The following is a 12,063-nucleotide window of genomic DNA, read 5'->3' on the forward strand; positions in this document are numbered from 1 at the left end:
TTATAGGACCTTTTAAAACTCGGCGCAATTAAACCGTGTTCTTTTACATTTTTCCGAAGCGACCCTGACATTTAAAAAGACTCCAACTGCCTCGTTAAAATCGCGAAATTAACAGCGTGCCTCCGCCTGGCGCGCTGTGTATGTGTGTGTGCGTGTTTTTTTCCGTGACTCCCCCACATCAGTCTTTGGGGGTGGTCTGCGAAGGTATTTGATTTGTTGTGAGGCGAGAGATATCTCATTAATGTAGGTAGTTAAACAGATTTAATCCGTATTCATTCTCTCTCTCACCCCCTCTCCCTCTCCCCCTCTCTCCCCCTCTCCCCCTCGCTCTCCCTGGGTGTTTTTTTTTTCCCCCTCCTTTTTTTTTTTTTTTTTTTTTTTTTCCGCGCCCTCCTCACTCCCTGGCGCTCTCTCGCTCTAGCTCTCTCTCGCGCTCGCTCTCTCTCGCTCGCACCCTCGCTCTGCGTTCTGTCCGGGAGGAGTACGGAGAAGCCAATAGGATGCGGGGTCTCTAATGGATGCAAATGATCATGAAAAGACAGTGCAAAATATGAAACAACTCATTTGCAGGGAAGTAAATCACCGAAAACTGTTTATGAACTGGCATCCCTTCTTCGAAATGTAAAGCGAGGACCTCTTTAAGTGGCGGTATATTTTTGTTTGGGGGGTGGGGGGTGGGGGGAGGGCGAGCGAGCCGCGGCTGCCATGCAAGCTTAGACTTTTGGAGGCTTCGCTGTCCTTTTCTATTCCTGGAAATCACAAAAAGTGTGGCGGCTTCGAGATCTTCTTCGCCTTTTCTTTCTTTTCTTTTTTCCCCCTCCTCCCTTTCCCTCTCCTTTCCTGGCGAGGGTGACTAGGAGCCGGCGAATCCGCGTTTTTTTTCTCTCTCTCTCCCTCCCTTTCCCCCTCCCCACCCCCTCCCCAACAGCCCCCAACTACAGCCGCCGCCGCCGCCGCCGCCTCAAAATTCAATAAAATGAGCTCTTATTTCGTCAACTCACTGTTCTCCAAATACAAAACCGGGGAGTCCCTGCGCCCCAATTATTATGACTGCGGCTTCGCCCAGGACCTGGGCGGCCGACCCACCGTGGTGTACGGTCCCAGCAGCGGGGGCAGCTTCCAGCACCCGTCGCAAATCCAGGAGTTCTACCACGGGCCGTCGTCGCTGTCCACCGCTCCCTACCAGCAGAACCCGTGCGCCGTGGCGTGCCACGGGGACCCGGGCAACTTCTACGGCTACGACCCGCTGCAGCGACAGAGCCTGTTCGGTGCGCAGGATCCAGACCTGGTGCAGTACGCCGACTGCAAGCTCGCCGCCGCCAGCGGCCTGGGCGAGGAGGCCGAGGGTTCAGAGCAGAGCCCGTCGCCCACACAGCTCTTCCCCTGGATGCGCCCGCAAGGTGAGCTCGCGGCGGGGACGGCCGGGGCGGAAGGGAGACCGGAGGGCCCGACGCCGGGCAGGCCGGGAGCATTTCCTGAAGCTCCTGGAAGACGTGCCTGCTGCGTTCCGATCGCCTCCCGTTTCTTTCCTCCTCCCTTCCTCCCTTCCTTCTTTCCTTCCTTCTTTCCTTCCTCCTTTCCTTCCTCCCTCCTTTGCTCCCTCCCTCTCTCCCTCCCTCCCTTCCTTCCTTCCTCCCTCCCTTGCTTCCTTCCTTTCTTTTTTGTTTCCCTTGAAAGGGGGTCGCTAAGCGACATTTCCTGAATCCATAAACCCCTCACCCTGCCTTACTTTTCTTCTTCTCATCCTTTTTTTCCCCTTTTAGTGTTTTATGGGGGTAGTGGAGAGAGGGTGGTGGGAGTGGGGGCGCTCAACTTTTGCACTTCTCAATTGCTTTATAGTTTAATTACCCTGAAGAAACTTTTCTTCTGGGGCAGAGGCTCTGGGGGCTTTTCAAGGTGGGTCCATTCGTCCCCATCCTGGCTTTTTAAATTCTTATATCCTCCTCCCCACCCCCCCTTCACATCCTTCCTTCTAAAGTTTATGGCACTTTTAATAGATTTGAACCACCCCTACCCAACTCTGGTGCTCGTTACCAGGGGAGGGGGCTCCCCCTTTCTGGCTCCCTTAGATTCAGTGGTGTCTGACCCCCCTCACACACCCCACCCCCTCGCTCCTCTGACCGCGGCCTCCCAGCGCCCCCGCCCCTGCGCGGGGTAGAAGGTCCCTTGCCCTTATTATACTGGTCTCCTAGGCTGGTTCACGAATCTTCCAACCTTCTCCATCTCTGCCCCCTCCCCCATCCTCCCCTCCCCCCTGTCTCGCCCTTTCCCCCATTCCCAGCAGCCGCCGGACGCAGGCGAGGCCGACAGACCTACAGCCGCTACCAGACCCTGGAGCTGGAGAAGGAGTTCCTATTTAATCCCTATCTGACTCGCAAGCGGCGGATCGAGGTATCGCATGCGCTGGGACTGACAGAGAGACAGGTCAAAATCTGGTTCCAGAACCGGAGGATGAAGTGGAAAAAAGAGAACAACAAAGACAAGTTCCCCAGCAGCAAATGCGAGCAGGAGGAGCTGGAGAAACAGAAGCTGGAGCGGGCCCCGGAGGCGGCGGACGAGGGCGACGCGCAGAAGGGCGACAAGAAGTAGGCTCCAGCTGGGACTGCCAGGGCCGCGGCTGCCCTCCGTCCGCGGGTCCCCCGACCACGCCGCCGTCGCCCGCCCCCGCCCGAGAGAGCTCTGGCCCCGCGAGCGGGGCCGGGAGCCTGGCCTCCCGCCGCAGCGTCCCCCGCCGCGCCAGTCCCCGCTAGTGGTAGTATCTCGTAATAGCTTCTGTGTGTGAGCTACCGTGGATCTCCTTCCCTTCTCTTGGGGGCCGGGGGAGGGAAAAGAAAAGGATTTTAGGCAAGGACTCCCTCGCCCTGCGAGGGTGAGCGGCTGCGGCCTGGCTGAGCCCCCCACGCCCCCGCCCCGTGTAAAAAGCCTCCTTGTGCAATGGTCTTTTTTCCTTTGAACGTGCTTCTTTGTAATGACCGAGGTACCGATTTCTGCTAAGTTCTCCCAACAACATGAAACTGCCTATTCACGCCGTAATTCTTTCTGTCTCCCTCCCCTTCTCTCTTCTCTCTCTCTCTCTCTCTCTCTCTCTCTCTCTCTCTCTCTCGTCCTCATTTCCCCCTCCCAACCCCTCTCTCCCCGCTGCCCTCCCTAGCTCGCTGGCTTTCTCTCTTGCTTCTCTCTTTTCCTCCCAACACCCCCGCCCCCTTTGGTTTGGCAATTTCGTCTTAAGTGTTTCTCAAAAGAGGTTACTTTAGTTAGCATGCGCGCTGTGGGCAATTGTTAAAAGTGTTCTTAGGTTTACTGTGAAGAGAATGTATCCTGTATCCGTGAATTGCTTTATTGGGGGGTGGGAGGGCTAATTATATATTTTGTTGTTCCTCTATACTTTGTTCTGTTGTCTGCGCCTGAAAAGGGCGGAAGAGTTACAATAAAGTTTACAAGCGAGAACCCGAGACTGGCCCGGCCCGCGCTCCTCATTTGCCCCCGGCGCCTTGCAGAGCTGGGGGGGAGCCGGTCACCGGGCTCCTGCGCCCTCCAGGCCGGGCAGCCCAGAGGAGGGGGCGGGGGCTGGAGGCAGGTGGTACGAGTCCCTTGGCCCAGGGGCGCAGGGGGTGAGGGAGGCGGCTGCGCCTGATTGGAGGAGAGAGGAACGGGGGAGGGGAGCCCAGAGAAACCCCCTCCCTTCGTGTTCTGAGGCTGTCTGCCCGAGACCCAGGCGCCCAGGCCAAGCTGGAGAGATGCGCCCGGTTGGTGGCTCTATCCCTCGCCACCTCCCCTTTTGTTTCTGTGGGCCCTCTCCTGTCTCCTGTGTGTGCATGGAGGGGGGGGGGGGGCTGGTAAAAGTGGAGCGCAGGGCCGTTGAACAAGCTTATATATTTATTCCCCCCCACACACACTGGGTTTGGGGGGGGAGGAGGAGGAGAGGGGAGATGCTCTTCCCCACCTCTCCCTCTCCAAGAGTTGGCCACCTTCGCCCAGCTCCGAGGTCGTGGCTCGCCGCCTTCCTTCCTTCGCTGCCTCTGCTTCTCCGGCAGCCACGCTCGACTGAGGCATCCGCCTCCCGGAACCAGGAGAGCAGCATACCCAGGCCGCCCTCCTCCCTTCCTTTCTCTTCCCACCCACCCCACCCCCTTCCTTTTTTATTTTCAAACCTTTTTTTTTTTTTTTTTTTAAGCCAACAGAAACCGCAGTATCCAACGCCTGTGGGCTGGATTCCGAGCCTGTAGGAGCACCCACGAAGCCTCACTCCATCCCTGCCCGTATGTCCGGGGGCACCCAGAGAGAGCCAGGAAGCCAGGCTCACCTCCGCTCCTCACCTCGGGAGAACAGGACCAAGTTTCCCCAAAGGCCCAGCCAGGCTGAATTGGCCCAGATTAATAAAGACCTGCCCTGCCCCCACCCACCCACCCACCCAGTTGCGGGCAGTCCCTGCATTTGTTTCTCGCTGGGTAACCGGCTGGGGAGGTGGGTGTATGGGGGGGGGGGTGACAACACGGATCGCTCGGAGGTTATTTATTTTCCCTTCTACTCAATCCCTTCCTCCCCAAATCTCGCCTGCAAGCTGCCTCCAGCCCAAGGGGGTCGGCAGCGGCCCTTGAGCCCCCAGCCCCAATCCACAGAGCTTGGCTTTCCCATTCATTATTGATCATATTTTATAAATCCAACGCCACACAATTTTTTCCACATTACCGGGAGCCGTGGGGAGGCCGCCCGGCCATTGGCGGAGGGCACGTCACGTGGGCGGGGTCACGTGGTCCGGAGAGGAAAAAGGGGGTCCTTTTTGGTGTAAATCTGGACTCTAATTCTGTAATATATCAAGGAATCTCGTAAAACCGACACTAAAACGTCCCTGCCTACAAATCATCCGGCCAAATTATGAGTTCATTGTATTATGCGAATGCTTTATTTTCTAAATATCCAGCCGCAAGTTCGGTTTTCGCTACCGGAGCCTTCCCTGAACAAACTTCTTGCGCGTTTGCTTCCAACCCCCAGCGCCCGGGCTATGGAGCGGGTTCGGGCGCTTCCTTCGCCGCCTCGATGCAGGGCTTGTACCCCGGCGGGGGGGGCATGGCGGGCCAGAGTGCAGCCGGCGTCTACGCGGCCGGCTACGGGCTCGAGCCGAGTTCCTTCAACATGCACTGCGCGCCCTTTGAGCAGAACCTCTCCGGGGTGTGTCCCGGCGACTCCGCCAAGGCGGCGGGCGCCAAGGAGCAGAGGGACTCGGACTTGGCGGCCGAGAGTAACTTCCGGATCTACCCCTGGATGCGAAGCTCAGGTAACGCCGCGCACCGAGCCATCCCGAGCCGCAGTGGCCTGGGCACATTCCCCGGAAGGCGCCCCCTTCCTGGCCGAGTGCCCCTTTCCGCGTCCAGAATGCTCCGGTAGGAGGTCGGCCGTGGGGGACGCGGCAGCCCCTCGGCCGCAGCCCGGCGCGCCGCCCCCACCCCCATTTTTTGATCGGTGCTCTCAGGCTCGTTCTGCTCCCTTGGCGGATCTCTCTCCGCCGACGCCGTGGCGCTCCGAGCCCCCGCCCGCCCCCCACCTTTCCTCCCGGCCTTTTAGCTTTAAATATTTATCAGCCGCGCCGGCACGGGCTGGAGACGAGGCCGTTTGTCTTGTGGAGGAAGGCTGGGGTTTGCAGAGAATAGCCATTAGGGTCTCCCCCCTCCCTTCTCCCTTCCCCCGCCGGGGATCTCAGCTCTGGGTGTGTCCCCCAGCCCCAGCTTGGAGGTCTGGGGGAGGGGGCCGCAGCGCTCAGCAATTCTCCCCTCCCCCTTCCTTCCCAGCCAACCCCGCTCCCCCATTATTCCCTTCTGGACAATTAGAGGTGGGCTCTAGAGGCTTGGCGGGAGGAGGGGGTATGAGAAGAGATGAAGATCCAGCCAGGGACACAGAGCCAGAGAGGCAGGTGGAGACAGGGGGGCTGAGATCAAGAGAGACGAGGCTCCTGACCCCCCAGTGAACTTGGGAAGGGGGAAGCAGAGCTAGAGAAAGGGTGAGCAGCCTCATAGGAGTACAGCTGGCTTCCTCAGGTGCCCCCTCCTAGGGTTCCTAAGTGCCTCTGGAGAAGTGGCCAGCAAGTTTGCAGGTATCATTCCAGAAGGGTGAATGTCCTCTTAGGAGAGGGTCTCTATGGAGCCAAATCAGAAGTTAGAGAGTGCAGGCCACTGAAGAGGCTACTGCAGGAGCCCCAAGAGAGTAGAGTCTCCTGACTAGCCCGAACCAGACATCTTTCTTAATGCTTTCCTGGTCTCAGGGCCCAACCCCAAGGTTCAGAAGGCCCAAGACTTGTGGTCAGAGGCTCCTAATCCAGCCAGAAGCAGCCCAGCTCCTACACCATCAGTATTGGCGGTCACTGTCCCCATTACCTGCTCCATAATTCAACTGCCTTTCCAGTTGATTTATCAAAGCCCAAATTTTTCTGCTCGTAAACATTTCACGTTGGCTTTTATCTGACTTGAAATTAGGGCCCCTAGTCCCTCCTCCCACGTCTACTTCCCAGGAGGGCTGGCATCGGCACCGCCCCCAGTGCAGCCTCCCCCAAGGCTCCTCAGGGTTTTGGCCTAACCTGGAAAGCTCTCCCTCTGGCCTTCAGCCCCCACCACCCTGATACTCCACGTTCCGCCCCAAACCAGGCTGCTGTCTGCCCTGTGCCTTCCTTCCTGGAGGCCCAAATATTGATTTGGAGAACTGGGTCGTCTGGGCAGGTGGGCAGGCAGGACAGCCTGGCCCTGTCTGAACCTCAGCCACTCACTGGAAAATGGTCATCAGAGGGCAACTGCTCTCAGGCCAACTCTGAGCTCCAAGGAAATCTGCAAATTCTCACCTCCGCCTCATACCACAACAGGCTGTGTGTGTGTGTGTGTGTGTGTGTGTGTGTGTGTATGAGAGAGAGAGAGAGGGGGGGGGGGGGAGACTAGGTCTATAAGGCTCCTTTGTTTCCTTTTCTTTTTGGGAAAAGCACTCAGGTCAGGCCTAGAGCCCCACTCCAGGGTCACTTCCATGGTTTCCATTGCCCCATTGCCCTAAAGACATCAGAGTCACTATCCAAAGAGGAAAGCTTGGGGCCCTTGGTCCCAGGGGTGAGGGGAGGATTAACCTTCCTTCATCCCACAAGAGCCAGCAGGCTAAATCTATCATCCAGAAGCCTGAGGCTGGAGGACTTTCTGGGTGGAAAGTGGGGATGTTTGCCTCAGGAGGCCTGTAGAAAAGCCTGCACATACTGGGGGTATGGAAAATAAGAATCTGGCTTAGTGGAGAAATGGGCTCTCCCAACCACTTCTCGTGGCTTCTCCTACATGCACTGACTATGCTCCTTTAAATATTATGTGCAGGCACTGACCGAAAGCGAGGGCGCCAGACCTACACCCGCTACCAGACCCTGGAACTGGAGAAGGAGTTTCACTACAATCGCTACCTGACCCGCCGGAGGCGCATCGAGATCGCGCACGCGCTCTGCCTCACCGAAAGACAGATCAAGATCTGGTTCCAGAACCGGCGCATGAAATGGAAAAAGGAGAACAAGACGGCGGGTCCTGGGGCCACAGGCCAGGACAAGGCCGAGGTGGAGGAGGACGAGGAAGAGTGAGAGCCGGAGAAAGGGCAGAGGAAGAGAGCTGAGACAGGGAGAGAGGTGAAGCCCAGCTCTGAGAACTGATCCAGGAAACTAAAATTAAATCGGGAGGGGGAAAACTATTTAAATAGTGGAAAGCAGTTGAAAAGTTTTTAAGGAGAGAAGGTGAAATTTTGGTTTCTTAACACTGAAAAAAAAAATACTACCTATAGAAACGTCCGTCGGGTTTGTTTTGTACGATATGAGGACATCATCTACCTGTTCTGTAGCTTTCTGCGATTTGCCGCCCCTTTTCTATGTCGCTATTGTAAGGTCTTTGTAAAATCTTGCTGTTTTGTAAACCCCTTTCTTTGACGCTGTCTTTGTGGTCTGTGGGTCTGGACTTACAGTGTGTGGTTTCCGTCCTCCTGAGCCCCCCTGACTTCCCAGTAGCGGCACTGAAGGGGCCTTAGGGAGCCCCATGGACCCACCGACTAGCTCAAGTGTCCCCTCTGTGCACCTGGCCTGCCCGATGCTCCTTGTTCCCATGAGCCCCCGTGATCCTCTTTACGTTGTATGTGTACCTGAAGGATGGAGAAATAAAACACAATTTAAAAATGAACAGATGCCTTATTTTCTGTGTTTCCCTAGAACCAGGGGTGGGGGACAGAGAGGGTCAGGGTTATGCATCCCAGAGCCTCTTGGCTTCAACTTCTGCTGCTAGTCGTTTCTTTCTGTGCTTGGGGTCGGCTCTCTTTCCTCCTCCTTGCTCTGGGGGCTACTAGCCAGCGAACCCTGAGATCACACACACGTCCTCTTTACACACTCTGACATACACAAATGCACGGATGACACACATTCACAGGCTCACATCACACATACAGAAATATATACATCGCCACACACAGTCGCCAATAAACACCCCTACTCGTACGTTCATAAATAAACATACAGGCATCCACACACCCCAACTCGACCCGGGGAACGCACGCATTCACGTTCACACACACTCACGAGTAAACACACATTCACACTCACTCACAGAAACATTTATGCATGCCAACGTACATTCACACGCTGGCTTATAAACACAGATTCACATTCGCCCCCCAAAGGAAGCACATCCACGAGCCCGCACGCCCAGTCGCGCACGTTCGCAAAACAAAACGCCCACAGTTACGCGAACTCTTCCTCGTCCAGGCCTTCAGACCAGGCTGGGGCCCAAACGCAGAGCTGAAATCCAAAGTGTTAGGCCCCATAGGAAGGAAGAGTGGAAGGAAAGGGAAGGTGACCCCCCCAGATCCCCTCCCGCTTCCTGGGCGGCGTTGAGCAGAAGCCGGGCCGGCGACCAGAGACGCACGGCCGGCCCAAGGCGGCCTCCAAAGCCGGGGCGCTCCGGGCTTCCCGCTCACTAGGCACACATTTTCCGCAAGACCTGTTCGGTTCTTTTATTTCCACCTCTTTTGCTTTCATGCATTTTAATTTCTCTCATTCTAAATTAACACAGCGATCCGAACAATACTTTAAAATGGTGGAGAATGAGCCCTGAGAACGAGAACCTGAGCGGGGCAAGTTTACCCGGCTAGTGTGGCCGCAGCCGGGCCGCTCCGAGCCGGTCGCGCCTCCCGCCGCAGCTCCGCCGGCTTCCTCCGCGCCTTGCTACCCGCGGTCCGCGCGGCCGGCAACCTGGAATCTTCTCCGGAGTAGAGAGAAAGAGAAAAAAGAGAAAAAAACATGTGTGGGGGGATGTTATTTCGTTTCCTGCATCTGGGCGCTGGTAGCTCAATTCAACATACAGGAGTATTTCAGGGGACCTGGGAAACACGGGGTGGATTTTGTTGGTTGTTGGTGGTGTTTGTTTGTTTGTTTGTTTTCCTCCAAAACACCCCTTGATTGAGGAACGTAAACCTGGAAGACGGCGCCTAGGCATCTAGACCTGTGGAGCTGAGGTTTAGAATTTATTCGATTATAAGCCTTGGATCCTTTAAATGTAAAGAACAGGTATGGGGACGGGGGGGGGGGGGGGGGGGGGGGAAGCAGTTTGGAAAGGAAGTGCATTTTAGGAGGACCTGTTTAATTTGAATTTGTAAGTAAAAGTCCTCTGAACCTGCAGTTTCCCCCATTAATGACCGCAGAACCCCCTGAGAGCACACAGAGCTGTCATTGGGAACCTGGGTGTGCGGGCATTTGGGCGCGAGAGGCAGGGATCCGGCTTCAGCCTCTTCTAATTTCTGGGGTGCAGAGGCGAGAATCTGGCTGCTAGACTGTCTGCCTTGGCCTCTATCAGGACTACCTTTCTTCCCCGGGGCAAAAACTAGGCCCTGGGGGATCTAGGGCCCCCACACCCGCAATGCCACAAGCCTCACAGGTGGGGGTCTTGCCATCTAGAGGGCTGGGAATGAGGGGGGCATTCAGAAGGGGAGAGGGGGCACTGAAGCTTTCATTTTGCCCTGATGCAAGTGGTAATTCTGGATCCCTGCCGCTGCTCCCGACTCACCCCAAAACTATCTTAGAATGGCCCCTGTGTGGAGGATTTGGGGTGAATTCTTACTAGAAGAGGGGGCAGAGCTCCTGTGAGAATAGGGAGGTTCTGGAAAGAATCCCCTTCCCAGATGGACCCTTGTGGCTCCTCTGCCTGATTCCCTGCACCCCAAATCTCACCCCTTCTCATATTGGGGTTTCCCCAAATAGCGAGAAGGAGAAGAAAAGAAGATGGCGACTGAGAAAAGGGTTGCTGGTGGAGCAGCCATGAAGAAATGCAATAAATTCCTTGTTGTTTTATGAAAATTTACAACTTTGTGATAGAAGTTTATGAGTGGTTGAATCCAGCGATTGGCCGGCGCCGGTCATGTGGCCGGGCGATCGTGAACATGAACTTTTTATCATTTCCCTGGTGGTTATAATGCAGCATTCTTTTGGACACCACACCTAGGTCGGAGCACTGTCGTCCTTCAGGGCTCCAGCCTCTTGATATTTTTATACTTCAGTATCACTCGATAAAGAAAAAGAGAGAGAGGAAGAGAGAGGGAGAGGAAAGAAGAGAGAGAGAGAGAGAGAGGGAAGGAGGGGTGGGAATTACACAAAAGAGAGAACCAAAAATAATTTTAATTTCTAAGTTGATTTGCTTGCTGATCTGGGATTTTAGTCATCATGGAGGGTAAATGGACAATCTGCCCAGGACTGCAGCCTGATACCATTTTTCAAAGCCAGAACTTACTCCATTTTCTATGCAAATGTCAGAAAAGCGAAACACCCTCTCTCCCAAGTCAGAGAAGGGGAAGCGACGGCTCTCAGGTTGGGACAATATTATCTGGAAGATGAAGAAGAAACAGAACGCTTTTCCCCCCTCCTTCCTCCTCACCCCTATCAATCGGAGGAAAGAAATCCCAAGGTCTACAAAGGTAAGGGAGATTCTACAATTCTCTTCTTATTCTTTTGCATCGATTTTGTAGGGGGTGGGGCTTGGGTTTGTCTCCGTCTCCCCCCCTCTCTCCAAGACGGGGGCTGAACCCCACCTCTGGGCACTTCAGAGAGAGGCTTCCCAGGAAATTCGGTGGCCGGAGAGAGAGGGGTGGCTGCTTCCTGGAGGGGGAGCCAAGGCAGGGAAGACGGGAGGAGGAACCGAAAAGGGACCACGGAGGCGAGCTCTAAGTCGCCTTTTTAAGCTGGGAAGAGAGGCTCAAGCGAGGGGGCTGCAAAGGAGAGGATGGGGGCGTCTGGGCTCCAGGGCGCCCTAGAAGCCTGTCGCTATGGCCTCTGTGGGTGCGCGCCCCCTCCCCCTCCCACCATCCCCCCCCCCCCTTGTTCCGGCCTCCCCCAGTTGCCCCCTGCGCAGTTCTCTTGCCCGTCATGGGTATCGGCGGTTTCCCGGCGGCATTGGCACAAGGGGAGGTGGTGCCGAGGGACGTTCTGGTCTCTGGAGGGCCTGGAATGTCCGCAGAGGCCCGCGAGGGCGAGGAGGCGGCGGCTAGAGGGACACAGAAAGAACAATTCACAGAGAAATGCTCATTATCTCCCTTACGGAGACATTTTTGAAATTCAAGGGCTGTGGGTGGAGGCACCAACATCGAGGGAGACCCCCTCCCCCCAGGAAGCCAGCCTGAGAATGCCCAGGTCTGTCGCCACTCCCGCAGGAGGGAGCGTCGCTCTGCAGGGAGACAGTTTTGTGGTTTTTAACGCGGTAGGTCACAGCGTGTTGGTGTCTGTGCAATATTGATTCTATTCCTTGTGTTTTATGGGTGTGTGGATTTCGGTGGAGGAAACTGCCATGTGTGTGTCTCAGGTGGGAGCACCTCAAACTTTCCCCGGATCCAACCGTGGTGATTGTGAAGAAGCTGTGGAGTGTGTTGTTGTGTTTGAGGCTTGTACACAAAAACAAAAACAAAACAGGGAGGGACAGAGAGAGAAGAAGAAGAAGAAGAAGCAGAAGAAAATCAAAAAGAAAACCCAGTTAGGGAACCTGATGGTGTCCGGACTGGAGAGCTGCCTGGAGCTGAGCTCAGACAGCTAGT

The 12,063-nt window shown here is 55.8% G+C and overlaps 2 protein-coding genes across 2 annotated transcripts; both read left to right on the plus strand.

Annotated features, from left to right (window-relative positions):
• Positions 1-936: 936 nt before the first annotated feature.
• HOXB8 (homeobox B8) lies at positions 937-3,447 on the plus strand. Its single transcript, XM_060646309.3, has 2 exons — positions 937-1,400; positions 2,282-3,447. Exons 1-2 carry the CDS (start codon positions 977-979, stop codon positions 2,587-2,589), a joined length of 732 nt encoding a protein of 243 aa, XP_060502292.1. The 5' UTR covers positions 937-976; the 3' UTR covers positions 2,590-3,447.
• A 1,316-nt stretch (positions 3,448-4,763) lies between these two features.
• HOXB7 (homeobox B7) lies at positions 4,764-8,174 on the plus strand. The gene is made up of 2 exons (XM_060646308.3): positions 4,764-5,275; positions 7,335-8,174. Exons 1-2 carry the CDS (start codon positions 4,876-4,878, stop codon positions 7,586-7,588), a joined length of 654 nt encoding a protein of 217 aa, XP_060502291.1. The 5' UTR covers positions 4,764-4,875; the 3' UTR covers positions 7,589-8,174.
• Positions 8,175-12,063: the final 3,889 nt, after the last annotated feature.

This window comes from Panthera onca, chromosome E1 (assembly GCF_046562875.1).
Source record: "Panthera onca isolate mPanOnc1 chromosome E1, mPanOnc1 haplotype 2, whole genome shotgun sequence".
Classification (NCBI taxonomy): domain Eukaryota; kingdom Metazoa; phylum Chordata; class Mammalia; order Carnivora; family Felidae; genus Panthera; species Panthera onca.

Coding starts and splice junctions, on each gene's coding strand:
- HOXB8 (XM_060646309.3), top strand. CDS start 977: ATGAGCTCTTATTTCGTCAACTCACTGTTCTCCAAATACAAAACCGGG. Junction 1,401..2,281: donor CCCCTGGATGCGCCCGCAAG/GTGAGCTCGCGG, acceptor CCCCATTCCCAG/CAGCCGCCGGACGCAGGCGA.
- HOXB7 (XM_060646308.3), top strand. CDS start 4,876: ATGAGTTCATTGTATTATGCGAATGCTTTATTTTCTAAATATCCAGCC. Junction 5,276..7,334: donor CCCCTGGATGCGAAGCTCAG/GTAACGCCGCGC, acceptor TATTATGTGCAG/GCACTGACCGAAAGCGAGGG.